This window comes from Mauremys mutica, chromosome 15 (genome assembly GCF_020497125.1).
Source record: "Mauremys mutica isolate MM-2020 ecotype Southern chromosome 15, ASM2049712v1, whole genome shotgun sequence".
Classification (NCBI taxonomy): domain Eukaryota; kingdom Metazoa; phylum Chordata; order Testudines; family Geoemydidae; genus Mauremys; species Mauremys mutica.
This window is the reverse complement of record NC_059086.1, coordinates 4,067,024-4,085,140: the sequence shown is the minus strand read 5'-3', so window position 1 is coordinate 4,085,140 and position 18,117 is coordinate 4,067,024. Positions and strand designations below refer to the sequence as shown.

At 51.8% G+C, this 18,117-nt stretch overlaps 1 protein-coding gene across 3 annotated transcripts in view; it reads right to left on the bottom strand.

Moving 5' to 3' along the window:
* SUPT5H (SPT5 homolog, DSIF elongation factor subunit) overlaps window positions 1-12,317 on the bottom strand; it is a 29,292-nt gene extending 16,975 nt beyond the window's left edge. Inside the window, exons 1-8 of one of the 3 annotated variants that reach the window (XM_044988649.1) lie at window positions 12,145-12,316; window positions 7,881-8,010; window positions 6,906-7,065; window positions 6,123-6,188; window positions 2,271-2,282; window positions 1,544-1,613; window positions 961-1,029; window positions 189-254 (exon numbers count right to left, since the gene is read on the bottom strand). In XM_044988649.1, coding sequence (XP_044844584.1) covers window positions 189-254; window positions 961-1,029; window positions 1,544-1,613; window positions 2,271-2,282; window positions 6,123-6,188; window positions 6,906-7,065; window positions 7,881-7,958 — 521 coding nt within the window. In that variant the 5' untranslated portion in view covers window positions 7,959-8,010; window positions 12,145-12,316. Of the gene's footprint in view, window positions 1-188; window positions 255-960; window positions 1,030-1,543; window positions 1,614-2,270; window positions 2,283-6,122; window positions 6,189-6,905; window positions 7,066-7,880; window positions 8,011-12,144 lie in introns of all 3 variants that reach the window. The other 2 variants (XM_044988648.1, XM_044988650.1) reach the window with 2 other exon arrangements.
* Window positions 12,318-18,117: the final 5,800 nt, after the last annotated feature.

Here is an 18,117-nt window from a genome sequence, read left to right as displayed (position 1 = left end):
CACTTCGTCGGATGCATCAACCCATGCCTCCCACGATGTCACGGCCTCTCCTCCGTGTCCCTTCGTCCACCACTCCAGGCCTGATGCCACAGCCCGTTCCCTGCTCTACCCTTCATGCCCCCTGGTCTTGGCTGACCTTCCATCCCCCCTCCACCAGGTGCACGTTCTCCCGGGCAGAAGGGCCTTACTTGACACCGGGCAGTAACTGCTGCTGCGTGATGTCGTCCGAAAGCTCATCAGAGCCGCCGTACACCCTGCAAGAGAAACAGAAGGGGTGGGGAGAAACGTCAGGCCCAGCAACAGCAGCACGAGCTGGTGGTTGTGACAGCAACGATTCCGAGAGTCCAGGGCCGCCGGCCACTCCGCGCACCCCCCCCGGGAGGAGGGGAATTATCTGCATCTGTCTGTCCAAGCTAGGAGAACGGACGCTCTAGAACCAGCCAGTACTTGGCTACGTTTGGGAGACCAGCCCCTTCCCGCAGAGTCAGCCCAGCCAAAGCACTAAGTGGGTCAGTTACACACCAGGGGAATCAGGCAGAGCCTTTGCAGGGCTCATCTCTAAACACCCCAGGCCCTGAAGGAAACGGAGAGGGTCCTGCCATTTCCTAGGGATCCGTGTGGCACTGACAGCCTCTGTCTGCTCCTGCTGTCCGGTCCCTTTCCAGGCTGCAAGGACTGGGGTGGGGAAAGAGCCTGGCTCCCAGGCCCGTGAGGACTGGGGTTGGGAAGAGCCCAGCTTCACTGCGGAGATCACGGAATCGAAGACCTACCTTTCCCATGGGGACAGCAAGAAGGAATCAGAGGCCCACGGGGAAAGAGCAGAAGCCAGTGACCCTGAGGACTGGGGTGACTGGAGGAGCGTGGGCACACCTAGCCTGGAGGATCTTGGGGGAGGGCATAAGGGAGGGATGACCCCCCCCCACACACACACACTCTCTGCTCTGGGGGCCATGCACTCACGTTTCTCCCACAGAGGACTTGGCGTATTTCTTCATGTAATATTCGCCCAGCTCCTCTTCGCGCTGGTCCCTGCGGAGAGAGAGCGAAGGCGTGAGGGATCAGACTGGACCGACACAGGCCACAGCCCCGTTGGTGGCGCAGAGACCCCCCTGGCCATGGGGTAACTGAGCTCACAGAGACAAAGGGGGCGCGACTCAGGCTCCTTTCCCCAACGAAGCTTGCAGAGCAAGGAGTCACCAAGGAGCTCTGGGATCATGCCCTTGGTTGAGTTGAGGCTGCTATAGGATATAGCCAGGTCTCCCCAGCAGAGGGGATAAAGCACCCGGGTTAACAGAGCATACGGCACAGACACCGCTGCCCTCTACTGGGCACTCTCAGACCTATTTCGGGTTCTTTAGGGCGCCCCTAGTGGAGATTTTTTTCCAGCTCCACCGGAGAGGCCCTTGTGCCCAGAGTCCTATTCCCCACCATGTGTTTACACTGGACATCAACACATGCACGTCACAGGCAGCAACCTCATCCCGCTCTCTGGTCCCCGGCTGCCACGTCCCGTTCCCCGCCCCCAAGCACAGAATAACGTCACCTCCAAAGGTTCTGCAGCCTCCGGGCCCCAGAGCGATCCTCGTCCAGAACCACATTATCAATGTTGGAGGCTGCAAGAGACGCCGCGGTTAAATAGCCCCCAGACCTAGCACCGCCGGGGGAGGGGAGAGCCCTGGAAATGGTCCGCAACGTGGCCAACCGCCCAAAGGGCGGTCGATCAGCGAAGCAAAGGTGAGGCCTGGGACGGGACGGGACGGTGGGAAGCAACATTCAGCCGACTTCGCCGACTGTTCCCTCGTGGCTGGAGCCCGAGCGAGGCAGCGAACGGGGCGCTCGCATTTGGAAGAGGGATCCCGGATTGCGTGATCCTCACTGCGCACGCGCTGGGCTTGACTCGGTTTCACCACACTGCACCGATCTAGGCTGCACCTCTTCCTCTGCTGCAGAGTCAAGCCAGCTAGAGCCAGGCCACTGCAGGGCGACAGAGCCTACATGAGGCAGCTTCTGTGACCACTATAGGAGACAGCAAACCCACTGCCCCTCTCCAATTAGCCCCTCCTCCCCCACCGCACCCCCAGCCTGCTCTATTGCTGCACCGGCCAGAACAGCAACTGAGCCAAGGGTCAGATCTTTCTCCAGCATCGCTCCTGGGGCCCACGGGGCTGAAAGGCAGCGGAAATGACAAGGCAGCACCGGGAAGGGGCGGGGTGGGGAGGGGTGGGAGAGGGCTGTGAGAAGGCAGGGGCTGGAATGAAAAACGGGCTTACCTTCAATTTCTTCTGCTCAGGAGGCAGAGGTGGTGGAGGGCGGACAGTATGAGCCAAATAATAGCATCAAAACCAACCACAGGGTGAATGGGGAACAGAAAACCGGAAGGAACAAAATTAAGATGTGGCACAAACCAAGCAGGTGCGAATGAAATGCACGTAAATAAAAAATAAAAAAAAACAAGCACGAGGGGGAGACGGGGAGAGCGCTGGCAAGATGGGCAGGCTGCCGCGGTAAAGAATTTCAGTGTCTGATGGCCTGGGTTGTGCGGGAAGTGCTAATACTCGATAATCCCTAGCTCTCATGTAGGGCTTTCCATCAGCTCACAAAGCTCTTCACAAAGCAGGTCAGTTTGCTTACCCCCATTTTACAAATGGGGAAACTGAGGCACAGAGCAGGGGGGCAATTAGCCCAAGGACGCCCAGCAGAGCCAGGACTAGAACCCAGGTCTCCTGAGGCCCGGCCGGGTTCTCTCTCCATTAGGCACGGCCCTGTTCCAACTCTGGCACCTACAGAATGAATCGTTGGCCCTGAACCCCACCCGCAACAAGTCAAACCTCACGGCTGTGACGGCTTCAGAGCAGCTGCCTCAGCATTTCGCATTTCGCCAGGATCCCCAGGAGGTACCACTGACCCGTGTACCTGAGTGCCGCCGGCGACGTGCGGCACTGCTCGCTGGCCTGATGCTGGCAAATCAATGGGAGCATTCGGCTCACTGGGTAGGCAATGAGCCCGCAATCAATACCACCACCAAACGGGGGACCAGTCAGGGCACGGTACGTCTGCCCTGGGTGGGACCCCACCCTGGGGTGCCTCTTTGAATCCAGCCTGAGGCAGCAGAGATAGGTGAAATGAGACTAAGGACCTCACTCTAATCCCTGGGGGACGGGCACCCGCCTCAATCGTCCCTCTCGTAGCCGGTCTCCTTGTCGGCAGCCGCAGGAGACTGGACCCTTCCCCCCCACCGCCCCACTAGAGGGACTCCTGCATGGCCAGGTTGAGACACATTGGCCTGTTCTGTAGCTAGAGACCCCAGGGCTGTCGCATCAGGCGTCTTTCCCTAGCAGTAGCTACCCTTAAACTGGAATCCCTTCCGCCTCCAAGGAAAAGCCTCTTCCTGGAGATGCCACCTGAACCAGTCCAGCCCCAGAGAACCGAGGCAGACAAGCAGAGCCACAGGCAGACTCCCCAGTGTTCCCACGGTGGGAGGAAACAACTGACTGATCCAGATAGCAGAGCCCCTTTACCCCCAAGCAGCTTTTAAGTCGATTCTGTTTGAAAAACAACGGCGGCAGATAAGACAACTGTGGGGAGAAGAAGGAAATACAGCCCTAACTGGTATCACGTAGATAGGCCGTCAAACACCCGGAGACACACAGCTCTCAGCATGCTATGGATTCTAGCAGATATGCTAGTACTGCAGCAAAACACCATTTCATTCAGCATAAAACATATCTAGAAACGTACTAAACTAGTTCAAAATTTTGCAAGCTTGTTTTGGCCAGTTTTCAAAAATTTGCCTGAATGTCTTTCATCCACACACACCTTCTTGAAGTGTTCTGGGTTTGGAACATTTGGGACAAAAATTTTCAATCAGAAAAAAAAAATCAACCTGCTGGTCAGTCTAAGTGGCTTTTTGCGTGATCCGTTCTGACTGGTCAGCTTAATCCCATATGGGGGGTTATGTCTCCAGAACCAATGGGGCAGGGGATTTTTTTGCTGAAAGTTCATGTGTCAAAAATAAAACTATTTTTCTGAAGTTTCTAGTGAAAAAAAAAAGTTGGATCGACACAAGAGACACTTTGTAGTTTTCCAAACTTTCCATAAGAACAGGAGAGCAGCCCTACTGGGTCAGACCAAGCGTCCATCTAGCCCAGTGTCCTGTCTTCCAACAGTGGCCAATGCCAGGTGCCCCAGAGGGAATGAACAGAACAGGGAATCATCAAGTGATCCATTCCCTGTCGCCCATTCCCACCTTCTGGCAAAACTTCCACAACGTTTTCTGGCCCCAACTTGAAGCAACAATCTACTTTGAAGAAGGACTTTAAAAAAAAAACGAAAGCAAACTCAGCATCTGAGAGATTCCCCTGTCACTCCAAGTTCACTCCATGGTTAATCACGCTGCCAGGCTCAAACATTCACACTAAGATTGGCCAAATGTCTTAACTTGTGCACTATTATGAATTGTGTATATTGCTGTAATGCCTCGGACACTCAGTCACGGACCAGAAATCCTTTGTGTTGGCTGCTGTACATTTTTATTGTTATTAGGCATATTGTGGTGGGCCTAGGAGCCCTAATCATAGCCCAGGACCCCACTGTGCCAGGTGCTGTACAGAGAACACAAAGATGATGCCTGACCTGAAGATAAAAATTCTGTCCCCAGTTCCACTTATGCAACCTCACCGGCTGCTGCGGAATTCGGCTCCGTGATCACAGCTCGGTTATCAATCATTTTGATGATACATGAACCAGACCAGAAACCGGCTCCTTCTCTCGGAGCTGGGCTGGTTTCTCCAGAGCGAGCTGGGGCAAGTAGGAGCCAAAATTTCTTTATGTCCCTACATTTAGCAGAGAGGATTCTCGGCGCACAGGGAGCAGCCACTTTCCTGAAAAATCTACACCTACAACCGAGCCAGAGCACTACTGTGTCTCAGGCCTATATTTATGGGCCATCACGAGTACAGGGTTAACACCTCTTCTGGGACCTGCTGAGGCTGCTCCTGCAGTGGCACCTCCTACATAAAGCCCCCAATCTTCTGCCAAAACGTTACTACAACTTTGGCAAGTGATCTTAAAAGGCAAATTAGGCAGCGTATTGCCAGCTCCTCTCTCCCTCAGCCTAATCCCAAGGGAGCTGTGCTTGATCATGGAGCTAATCGAGAGCGCCGAAACCCACACACTGTCACATTCCTACGGACTGAGAACCGTCGACGCGCACTACAGAGCAAGATTAGAGTCCCTGCTGGTTTAGGTGAGGGGAAACTGAGGCACGGGGAGGGGAAGTGACTTCCTAACATAGCAGCTCAGTGACAGAGCTGAGAATAGAGCCCAGCAGTCCTGCTCCCAGCCCCTCTGTGTACACCCCTCCCAGAGCGAGGGCGAGCTGACTCCATAACCACTAGACCACCCTGCCTTTTGGAAAGGCAGCAGAGAGGGGAGATTTCCCCTCTGATGGGGAGGGGACATGTCAGGAACCAGGCAGCAGAGCAGCCTTTAAGTGACGGATAAAAAGCTGGGGCTTCCCAGCCACGATGGGATTTGAAGGCTCCTCTCCCGCCGGCCGCAGGGCTCTGCTTGCCAGCATTCCTGCTTCCCTCCATATGGGCCCCGCAGCTCTTCCTCAGCAAAAGGAAAATCAAAAGGAGTAAAACTACGTTCTCCACCGTTAGCGGATGGGGAGGAGCATGCAGAGGAGTGACACGATAAGGAGCAAAGCAGCAGCACTGGGGTTGGGAGACACGGAGACGATGTTCTGCGACACCCCGTCCCCAAAGCTCCCTGCACCGGGGTCTGGTCAGTCTCATCCCAGAGGGCTTGCAATCCAGTTCGAGGGGGGGGGCAGGTCCCTGGCTAAACGGCAGCCACTCCCCAGGGGAACAGGAGCACTACCCTCAACTAGTAGCTGGGGAACCAAGGAACATCACACCTGGAATGTCTATACTGGAGACTCTTGCTGACAACCCATCCTGCCTTGCACTGAGGAGGCTAAAGAGCAGACCTCTTTTTCCCCCAGGTCAGAGCGATATTGCTCCGGAGCTAGCGGAAAACGGGGGAAATGCCCCGGGGGTTGCACCGAATCCCCCAGCCGATCCTCCCAAGAAGTGGGATACGGGAGGGCACAGCCTTACCTTTCTCCAGAATGTCCTCCGCACCGTCCTCCCACTGGTCCTCGTCTTCGTATTCATCGTCCACATCTGCGGGAAAGAGAGTGAAGGGGAGACTTGCTCAGTTAAGTGGGCTCCAGGAAACAGCTGGCCAGAGATGCCGCGTGGGAAGGGGTGGCCCAGAAGCTGCCTGAAGGACACTGAAAATAGGAAGGCAGCGAGAAATCGGACCAAAATTCCTGAAGCCCTCGGGGGAATCCCGGTGGGCCATGCACAGGCAGCCAAGAGATCCAGTCCACAGCAGCCATGCCCTGGGGAACAGCATTCAGCTGACAGGTCTGGCTCTTCTCTGACTCCCAAGGGGCCTCACAGAAGATATGGGGCAGGTATCTATACAGCTGCTCATAATTCGCACTTGCTTAGACCTTCGCTAGCCCCACTCACACCAGGATATCTGAGCCCTTTGCAAACAGCGAGCCTCCTAACCCATCACCACCTGACACGCTCTCCCAGGGGATAGGAAAGGATTTTAGGCCCATTTTACAGCAGGGGAAATTGAGGCACAGAGAAGGAAAGTGATTTGATCCCAGCGTCACCCAGCAATTGAATGGAAGGGCTGGAAATAAGGGATCCTGATCCTCCATTCTCCTGGTTTAATGTCCAGACCCCAGTCCCCGCCTAGAGCCAGGAAAAGACCCCAGAAGTCCTGACTCCCAGCTCCCTCAATTCCTACCAATCACACTGCACAAGCATCCCTGGGGGCCTCAGTGTCACTCACACACACACAGAGCCCTTGAGGTTCCTTACCGGCTTCATCCAAGATGAACCCTCCATGTCTGGGCTTCTTTGGCGGCCGATCATCATCGTCCTCCTCTTCCTCCTCATCATAGTCTTCTTCCTCCTCCTCTTCCTCCTCCTCAGCCTCCTCTTTCTCGCTGCCCGCAACACTGGCATGCTCCTCCTCTGCCTGGGCATCGCAGAGGGAAGCTGATCAGATACAGAGCACATGCCAGGCCCGGAGCCGCTGGGTGGACCTCCCAGGAACAGGTCCATCCCCCTTTTAGAGCTTTCCCCATGAGAACCAGTATGCAGGGCCCATGAGGAAGTGGAGGGGCGGTAAGGGGGAGCCTTGCTTCCCACCCCCGCCTTGCAATCTGCCTCCCCCAGCCATGGAGTCAGCACCCCCAGAGCAGAGTTCAGTCTCCAGGGTCTATTCAGTTCGTGACCACTCTGCCGAGAACGGCCCTGACAAGGACAATTGGGCAGGTGATTTGTGACATGGACACCTGTCCTCCTGGACTGGGGACATGTGTCAAACTCACTTCAGACAGACCACTGGCCAAACCCCAGGTGGCAGTTTACTTCTGTTACCAAAAGGGGTTAGATTGGAACTAGTGAGCTGGGGCTCCTGGAGATCACTTCACCTGCGGATCTCAAAGTGCTTTAAAAAAGGGTAGAGAAGTATCATTTTCCTCCTTTCACATATGGGGAAACTGAGGCACAGAGAAGCAGTGACTTGCCTCAAGTCACACAACATAGCTAGGAATAAAACCCACGTGTCCTGACTCCTGTTGCAGTGTCCTAGCCAAATTCCAATCTCCTGAGCCATTCAGTCCCTACCCTGCTTCTTCGGTTTTTGGTGTTTGTTTTTTTTAAAATGACAAACTAGAGTAACATTTGGGACATGCTACATTTCAAGTAGGTATAAACTCCAACCCCCTTTTCCCCCCGCAAAAAAACACATTCCTTTAAGCAGTGGCCACATCTCCCCATCAGCCTCACCTCGTTCTCTACCTCCTCCGCCTCACTGCTCCGCTCGCTCTCATCCTCGGAGAAGTTGCTGTCTTCGCTATCCGACATCTTCGCGGGGCTCCTGGGTTCTACGGGGATGGAATTTCCTCCTGCGAAATACCTACAAGAACAGAGGATGTTCTCAAAGAAGGGACCTAAACGGACTTCATCCTCCCCACTGCGCCTTCCATCCAGATATCTCAGGGCTCTGTATAGGCATCAATGAGTCCACCCAGTTACCCCTGCAAGGCACCTATTAGTCCTGTTTTATAGATGGGCAAACTAAGGCACATTCAGGTTAAAGTGATTAAGGCCTGGTCTACACCGGGGGGGGGGGGGAGAATCGATCTAAGTTACACAACTTAGATCTACTCACCGCAGTGTCTTCACTGCAGTAAGTCAATGGCTGATGGTCTCCCGTCGACTCCGCCTCTCGCCTCAGTGGAGTACCGGAGTCGACGGGAAAGCGCTTGGCCCCTGCTGGTTCAATCGCTGACCGTCGATCCAGTGGGTAGTGTAGACAAGGCCTTACTCAAGATCTACTAGCTGTGAGTGTTTATAAAGCCTCCATCACTGGAGTATCCAAGCCCCTTACAAATATCAATGGATTTGTCCTCTCAACACCCCCGGGAGGTAGGGAAATAGCATCCTCCCCATTTTACAGGTGGGAAACCGAGGCACAGAGCGACCTTGAGCAGCTAGAGAGAAACACGGGGTCTGTATGTCCAGACACATCCCTTCTTTATTCATCAGATCTAAGTCCGGTGCCTCATGGTAGATGAAACATGATCAAAAGGAAGCATCTGCCAAAGGCTATAGACTCTTATTCGGGCAACTGAGGCAAGAGAGAGAATTAAAATTCACTGAGTAACTATTACAGGCATTACAGTAGCTCCCAGGAGCCCTAGCAGGACCCCACTGTGCCAGATGCTGTACATTTTAATTGCGATTAGGTGTATTATGGTAACATCTAGGCACGCCCTGTCGCAGTCCAGGACCCCATTACGCTAGGCGCTATACAAACCCAGAACAAAAAGTCAGTCCCTGCCCCGAAGAGCTGACAATTTAAGTATGAGACAAGAGACGGAGCCAGACAGGGGAGCACAAGCAAACCATAGTTAATAATATAATATACACAAAAGGACCCACCCACGCCGCAATTTGGCAGAAGCTGTAGTTTGCCTTTTCTTTTTTAAAACAAAATGTTGCATTTTTTCCATCTATTTCCATTTTAAGGTAAAGGTTCTGAAGTGCCGCTGAGTACGAAAGACTCAATCACATAGCGTTTAATTCTCTCTCTGTGCTAGATGGTGGAAAGTTGAATAAATCTTGGTGCACATGATGACATGACTACCACTATAGGCTCTGTATAGCACTTTGGAAACCCGGCTTCCATTCCTGGCTCTGCCACAGCCTACCTGTGTATACTTGTTAATGTCGCTTCAGGTCCCCAGCTGTAAAATGAGATAATGACCCCCCTCCCTGCCTCTGGGGGGAGGGGGGGAGCGCCAAAATATAGGATGATGGAAACCACATAAGTACCTTACATACAAACAGACACCCACATCCTGCCAAAGCCAGTGGGGCTTCATGAGGACACAGAGAATCACCCACTCAGGGCTCACCAGAGGACTGGGGCCTAAGTGGTTATGCAGGCGATTCTGCCAAGACTTATACACGTTTCACTTTTAGCATGTGAGTAGTTCTACTCCGAAGTCCCACTGAAATCATGTGCTTAAAAGCTAAGCATGGACAAAGTCTTTGCAGGACCTGACCCAAACTCACCGCAGTCAATGGACATAGTGGACTTCAAGCAGGCTTTGGAACAAGCCTCTAATGAAATTCTCAGTTCATATCGACTCAACATAACACTGCAAGATCAATATGAAGCACTACTGTAATTCAGAACCTTTCCTGATTTCTAAATACAGTACGGCCTAGATTATCCAGCTTCCCTGGGGTGCACCAAATACATTTGGCTAAGCAAGGGAATTTTTCACTGTAATTAAATGACACTGGGGGACACGAGCCTGTTTCAGGTAACAGAAGTTATAACCTTTATTCAGTAGTTACGGCACATGTCGGTGTTTATTGATAACTAAGTTGGGTAACGTTTGCACGGTTCTTGCAAATTTTTGACAAGTTAGCCGCAGTGTTTTGTAAACGGAAAACAATCTGATTTCCTTACAGGAAAGTCAGCAAGTTTACTAGCTACTTCATATATTAGTATATTATTTGCAGTATAGCAGCATTCAGTGACCCCAACCAGACCCCATCACGTAAAGCACTCTGCTCTGAAGGGATTACAGTCCATGTCCTGATCCTGCAAGCTGCTCCATGCATGTAGGCCCAAGGCTCTGCTCAAGCCCACAAGGCAAAGCTTTCAGACCAGGGCCTACATTAAGACAGGCTGCAAGAAGGATCGCAACAGGCAATTGCAGGGACTGGTGAAAGGAAATTGAGGGTGATAGCGGTGAAAACATGTAGTCAAACATACCGTGCCACACTTTGAAAAGAGCCCCAAACACTTTACATATCAATACATCAGCTATATACACAAACCACTTCACTCACCAGTGAAATAGACCAATATGAGATGTGCAACACAGTAGCTGGAGCCACACAGCAGTGCCACATAACAGTTTAAGGCAGGAAGCAAAGAATAGCACTACAGCCAGTTAAAACCACAAGATTGGTTGGTTGGTTTTTAAAGAAGGCAGAATATAACTACACAAGAAATGGACAACACTCCAGTTACGAGGAGTGTTGGGACATGGCTGTTGTAGATAAGAAAATGGAAAGGAGAAAAATAATATGAAGATGGATAGAGTCACATGAACTGGAAGAAAAAGGGATATAGAGGTGGGAGATGAGGCAAGATTGCAGACAACTTTAAACTATGGGAATTTTAATTTATGTTCTTTTATTTTACTGTATTTCCCTGACAAATATGCTACAGAATTTGTGAGGAAGGGGGTTAAACAGTTCTGTTAGAATTACTTCACTACATAACCCAGAATACACAATTAGAGAAAGAGTTGGAACAACCCAAAACGTACTTGAACGCACACACAAGACCCTCCTACAGATTGACCGCAGTAGTGCCAAGAACCCCTCGCTTGACAACATTTTCTAGTGATGGCAGATGGACCCCAGCACAAACAGCAGGTGTTTCACATTTCCTGCCGCAGGAAGAAGGTGGCCCAGAGACAGCCAGGAATCATCTTACTTGCCTGCCCTAAAATTCCAAGGCCGGATGTGCATGTGGAAGGGGAAGCCACCACTTTAGACTCTCCTAGGCAAGGAATAGAACTATGGATCTCAGGGAATCCTGAACAGGCCATATTCCAAGTTACAGCCTCAAATGTCCTGTAACCTGATGGGAGCTAGAGGACAACTGGGTGAGGAAGTGGGTCTTCCCAGCTCCCCCTGGATAGCTGCTTCCCAAGAGCAGGATTACCAGATCCTGAAGTCCGACTTCTGAAACCTGCCTCCCTCCATGAACTTGGAGAGCAACCATTAGGGATTTCCCAGGCTGGATATATGAATCCTCTCCCACAACAGCAAGCCCAGCTCCCCCAGATCTGGGATCAGATAGTGCTGGTCAGAGGGACCCAATCATCTGAGTCTTTTCAAGTCAAGGCCAAGGGCGGCGCGCAGGGAAGGCTGGGGTCAGAGATCAAAGTCGGGAATTACAATCTGAATTGCCTAGGTCAGAAGGAACAGATCACAAGTCGGCATATGTGCGCAGAGGTCAGAGTTTTCAGGTCAAGGTGGGAGGGCTAGGGTCAGAGGTCACAGGTCAGTGAGTGCATGTAAGTGTGGGGATGCTGCGGTCGGGTCACAGGTCCGCATGGGAGGGGTCAGGGGTCACAAATCAGTGAGTGCAGAGAAAGGTGGGGTGGGTGGGGTCAGAGGTCACAGGTCAGGGCGCATACACAAAATCAGGGTGGGCTGGGGGGGTCACAGGTCAGGGAGGGAGAGCTGGGCCAGTGGGTGCACACAAATGTGGGGGGCTGAGGTCAGAGGTCAGCACCGCAGGATCGGGGTCAGGGGTCACAGGTCAGTGGGGGGGGTCAGGGGTCACTGTGCAGACAGGACCGATCGCCCCGACTCTCCCCTTTGCCCGGCCGGGGGCCAGGGCCCCTCACGCCCCCCCCCCCGGGGTCAGACGCTCCAGGCCGGGCTCCGCGGCCTGCTCAGCCCCGGGGCTCTAGGCCGCAGCGAGCGGGCCCCGCCTGGCACCGCCCCGCCCCTCACCGGCCTGCGGGCTCCTCGGGCTGCTCCCCCGGCGGCTCCGCTCCCGGCACGGCCCAGGCCCGGCTCCGGCCTCCGCTCGCCCCGGCGCTGCTCCAGGCGGCCCCGCCGCCGCCAAAACCTCGCGAGACCGGCCGCGGAGTCACGTAGGAAACGGTAGCGCGTCACGTGGCGACGGAGGACGGGAGGGGGGGGAAGGGAAGCGGAAGAGCGGCCCAGTCACGTGAGGAGAGGCGGGCGAGCGTCACGTGCTGGGTGACAAACCGCGCCCTTCCTCCCCCCCCGGCGTGCGGGAGTCACGTGACGGGGGAGTCATGAAAGGCTTGCTGTACGGTGTCTGGGAGGGGTCAAGAAGTGGGGGGGGTCTTAAAGGGGCAGGCCCCAGAGAGGGGGGGAGAACAGAGGGGGGAGCAGGGGGGCAGGCCCCGGGGGGGGGATTAGGGCTGGCCCCAAAGGGCAGAGCAGGGGGTTGGGGGGGAGCTCAGAGGAGGTAACTGGGGGATGGGATGTTAAAGGGGTGGGGTATCCCAGAGACGGTAACTGGGGGGATGGGTGTTAAAGGGGCAGGGCCCAGAGGGGGTGGGGAAGCACAGAGAGGATTGAGGGGGTATCAAAGGGGCAGGCCCGGGGAGGTGGAGGCAATGGGAGGGACAGAAAGGGCTTGGGGTGTGAAGAGGATCAGGGCTGGGGGAGGGGCATTGAAAGCCGCGGGGGTCAGCTGCGCTGTTGGGCCCCCACCCCCGGACAAGGACTGCACAGTTTGTGACCCTGTCTTTATTTGGGTGACAGAGTCCTGGTTTGTCCTGCTTTAGTCCCTAAGCGGCCCCCACCACACACGCACCCTTCTGCGCCCTCCATGTCCATGTCCCTGTCTCCTGTTTAATCTTCCTACCTACAGTGCTGTAACTACACTGCAGCCATTCCCCCTCTTCGTTCCCGCTCCGGGGCTGGTTGCCGCTTTGTACCATGCTGAATAAATCGAAGGGTTTTATCTACACTCTCAACAGTAGCGCTTAGTGGAGACGCTATCTACACCAATGGGAGTGCCCCACCTCCCGGAGAGGCGGTAGTTTCGGTGCACAGGAGAAGCCGTCCCGTCGATGCAGTACTGTCTGCAGCGGGAGTTACACTGATCTAACAGCGCAGCTCAGGGGTGTGGAAAATCCACCTTGTTATATTGACATAAGTTTGTAGTGGAGCCCAGGGCTAACACTCTCTTCTGGCTTCAGCGTCGATAAAAATGCATTCACTTGATTTGTGGATCCAGGGGCAAATCTCAGGCTCCCACGGTCCAGTTTGCAGAACTTTCTGTCCTTGGAGCTCCAGTATTATCAGTGCTAGCAGATAGTGCAGCCTGCTAATGCAGCAGACCTCCAGTAAGACAATAGGCACGGTTTGCTAACAAAGGCACTCGCCAGGTTTATTGCTTTCAAGACACAGTCCTAGTATCCTGGCTCCTTGGTTACAGGTACACTAATGCATGACGGCCCAGTGGCAAGGAGCAATTCAGGCAGCAGCAGGAGTCTCTGCTGTCTCCTAGGCCACGGAAAGGATCAAGGTGAGGAACTCTGACATTTATAGACTGAGCCAAACAATTAGGATAAACAACTTATGTACCACCTGGCATGCTTCATGATGTCTGTTTGTTACCTCCCCTTGTTCCTGATATGTCGGATAAAACATCCCTGTTCATTATTCTGTCAAATCATCTTATCCTCTCTAGATTGGGATGTAGCTGTACTAGCCTTCTGAAATGTATTTATCTAAGATGTAATTTATGTAAATACCTAGTGTGTTATTATTTTGCCAAGGCCTCTGGTTCACAGCCTTTGGTTCAGGCCTCAGATCTTGTGCCAGGCCCAGTGCTCCACGCTCGCTCTCTCTACTACATCTGGTAGAGGTGTTTGTACACTGTATAGTTCAGCATTGTCTCTTACATAGATTTGTACCGGATCATCTTTCAAAGGTCCAATATCATTGAATTCTTCACTGAGTTCATCCACCCTCGCTAGGCCCATCATGGCTGCTACACTACAGCTGAGAAGGTTGTTGGGCTTTGATCACATGCACTCTGAATGCATAGCTTTCATCTTTGTAAGTTGTTTCTGTGGTGAATTAGCCCAAGCAGCTCAGAATTCCTCCAGGGCTAATCAGAGTTGTGTCAGGTAACTTCAGCTGTGGAAGGGGTTCAAGGTGATTCTGAGATGACTGTGTCAATTTTTTTTTAAAGTCAATCATCTTGCCATGAATATTCAGTTTCACTCTTCAGACAGGCTCTGTGTCATCACAAGTGATAGATCCCAGAAACAATGGCTCTTGATTGTCTGTAGTATGAGTCAACCCCCTGACTGCTTTGATGTGGCAAACAGTTGCAAAATGTCCATCTTTCTTGCATTTATTACACCGTGCGCCTCTGGCTGGACATGCATCATCTCTTGGGATATGACTTTTTCCACACTTTGTGTAAATCAGCTGGGAATTTGTCCCTCTTAGCCTAGGAGTTCTCTCTGCTTGCTTCGGGGCTTTTATGATAATGACTTTTAACTCTGTTTACAGTTTCTAAGGCCATGTCTTCACTAGCACTTATGTTGGCAAAATTTTTGTTGCTCAGGGGTGGGGTGGGGGGGGGGAAAACACACCTGCATGACATAAGTTTTGCCAGCATAAGCGCTCATGTGCACAGTGCTGTGTCGGCAGGAGACACTCTCCTGCTGACATAGCTACCGCCGCTCGTTGAGCTGGTTTTATTATGTCAATGGGAGAGCTCTAAGCTTGTAAGGGTAGACATGGCCTAAGCTAGTTTCAGGTTTTCAAGTTTGTAAAGTTTCTCTAGGTATTGCTGTTTCACCAGTTCAGATTTTATCCTTTAGTGCTCTGGCAGGGATGGCTGAGATTCATTTAAATAAGGCATTTTACACACACTGCCACCTTTTCACTGAACAGCATAATATAATTTAGCATCCCATTACAAAATGGATCCAAAGTCCTGCCTAAGCGTGTTGTGTAGGTGCAGAGGTCCACCTGGGGGACATTGGATCAGCATTCATGTCGTGCCCTCTATCAGTACTTGGCTAACCGCTGGAAAGCTAACGATCCAACCTAGCAGACCGAATTCAGTGAACCCTGGTCACTTGCCAGTCATCATCCCTGACATGGTGCCAACCCCTGGCTTTCTAGTCATCGGCCTGGCTGAGGTTTCCTCTTTGCAGCTCCAATCAGACCCTCTGGGAAAATCGTAAGGATCCACTGTCTTGGCTTCTCTACCTCTCAGTACCCACTAGGGCACAAGGCAGCAGGCAAACTCTGGTGGCACATTCCTTCCTTACTGTTCTTCACTCCGCTTCTCATCTGGAAAAACAACCAAAGGCAACTTAGGTCAGGTGCTGGAATAAAGGCTAATTGTCCTTAAAAATCAAAGACAGTGTCTCTGGAATGAACTGTTAGAGAATTTCTTCCATGAGGAGTAAATGCCAACGCTTTCCTTCCCCCACCCCATATAACTCAGACATAGGTTATAGGTTAGTGGTTTGTTACAGGAGTGGGTGGGTGAGATTCTGTGGCCTGCATTGTGCAGGAGGTCAGACTAGATGATCATAATGGTCCCTTCGGACCTTAAAGTCTATGAGGATTTTATCTACCTCTGCAACAATGTAAGGCCCGGAGGAATCCACATTGTTGGGGAAGCACATTGTTGGGGATGGGGGAACATCTCTTAGATCCAACACCAGGGATGGAAGGAAGGAAGGAACTGAAGTATGAAATTGCAGAACCAATCAGCTTCTGTACTAGATGACTGGAGGGTAGCTAATGTGATGCCAATTTTTAAAAAACGCTCCAGAGGCGATCCTGGCAATTACAGGACAGTGAGCCTAACTTCAGTACCAGGCAAACTGGGTGAAACTAGAGTAAAGAACAGAATTATCAGACACAGATGAACACGCTATATTGGGGAAAAGTCAACATGGCTTTTGTAAAGGGAAATCACGCCTCACCAATCTATTAGAATTCTTGGAGGGGGTCAACAAGCATGTGGTCAAGGTGATCCAGTGGATAGAGTGTACTTGGACTTTCACAAAGCCTTTGACAAGGTTCCTCACCAAAGGCTCTTAAGCATGGGAGAACAGGGAAGGTCCTCTCCTGGATCAGTAACTGGTTAAAAGTTAGGAAACAAAGGGTGGGAATAAATGGTCAGTTTTCACAGCAGAGAAAGGTAAATGCAGGGTCCCCCAAGCATCTGTCCTGGGCCCAGGGCTGTTTAACATATTCATAAATGATCTGGAAAAGGGGGTAAACTGAAGTGGCGAAATGTGCAGACAGTACAAAATTACTCAAGATAGTTAAGTCTAAAGCAGACTGTGAAGAGTTACAAAGGGATCTCACAAAACTGAGTGACTAGGCAACAAAATGGCACATGAAATTCAGTGTTGATAAATGTAAAGTAATGTGCACTGGAAAACATAATTCCAACTATACATACAAAATGATGAGGACTAAATTAGCTGTCACCACTCCAGAAAGAGATCTTGGAATCATTGTGGAGAGTTCTCTGAAAACATCTGCTCAGTGTGCAGCAGGGCAGTCAAAAAGGCTAACAATGTTAGGAACCATTAGGAAAGGGATAGATAATATCATAACGCCGCTATATACATCCATGTGTAACCCACATACCTTCTGAATGTGGTGTTCTGGCCCAGCATGCGGCACCAAGACCACTTAGAGAGAGATTAATTTAATGAGTCTGCTCAACAGCCACATGGCTTTTAGCTTATGCAGCAGAGGCTCATGCACTAAGCTCCAGAGGTCCCAGGTTCAATCCCGCCCACCGACAACCAGGGTCTGTCGGTGTTACACGTGGTACGCCCACACCTTGAATATTGCATGCAGTTCTGGTCGCCCCATCTCACAAAAGATCAATTAGAACTGGAAAAGGTGCAGAGAAGGGCAACGAAAAGGATTAGGAGTATGGAACAGCTTCTCTACAAAAGACCAAAAAAACCTAGATCAATCTCTCCTGAAAAACCTCCAGTGATGGGGATTCCTGTTCCAGAGGCTTCACTCCGCTGAAAGTTTGTCCTAATATCTCACGTAAATCTCCCATTATGTCTTGTCCTGCCTTCTGCGGACATGGCAAACGATGTGGTGCTGCCTGGCTGAGTCTGCAAGTGGGATCGCTTGGAGAGGCATGAACTGCCCTGATTCAGCTCATCAGGATGCTGACCAGGTTGCCTGATGCTGAGCACTTAAATGCAGAAACCTTCAACTCCTCAGGGATCAGGGGTGGAGCAACAGCCCTGCCCCTCCTTCCCTCCCTGTTCTTACCTTCTTCCCTATCTGCTTAGTACCTGTCGCTACAGGCCCCAAGATAACAATTGTCAGCTGTTCAAACAAACCCCAAGGAACACAGGGGAGGGAATGAACCAGGGATAGATTTCTATTAACCTTTGATCTGTTTCATTCTGCATCTGACATTCCTTCCGGGTTAGCTAAACGCTCAGAGCTGAACTTGCTTCAACAATCCAGATGCCAGGCTGGTGGCACGCCGGCATGGCAGGGAATGCTTGTGTGCCTCAGTTTCCGCATCTGTAAAATGGGGATAATCCCACCTACCTTCTAGCGGTGTCATGAGGCTTCACATTTATGGGGGTGCTCAGATCCTATAGTTCGGTTAATGCACCATCACCTGACATAGGAACAGCAAGACTAGATCAGACCTGAGGTCCAGCTGGCCCAGTATCCTGGCTCTGACAATGCCCAGCACCAGATGGTTCAGAGGCAGGTCTAAGAACCCCACAGTAGCAGGTGTGGGAGAATTGACACCCCACATTAGAGTAGGATGAGACTAAACAGTCAGAAATTGATTAAAACCCCAGAACCTGGAGGTTCAATATCCCTGCCAATATTTTTGTTAGCATGAACTCCTCTAATTCTGGATACTCTTGTTATCCACATCAATATTCAGTCTCTTTTTGAA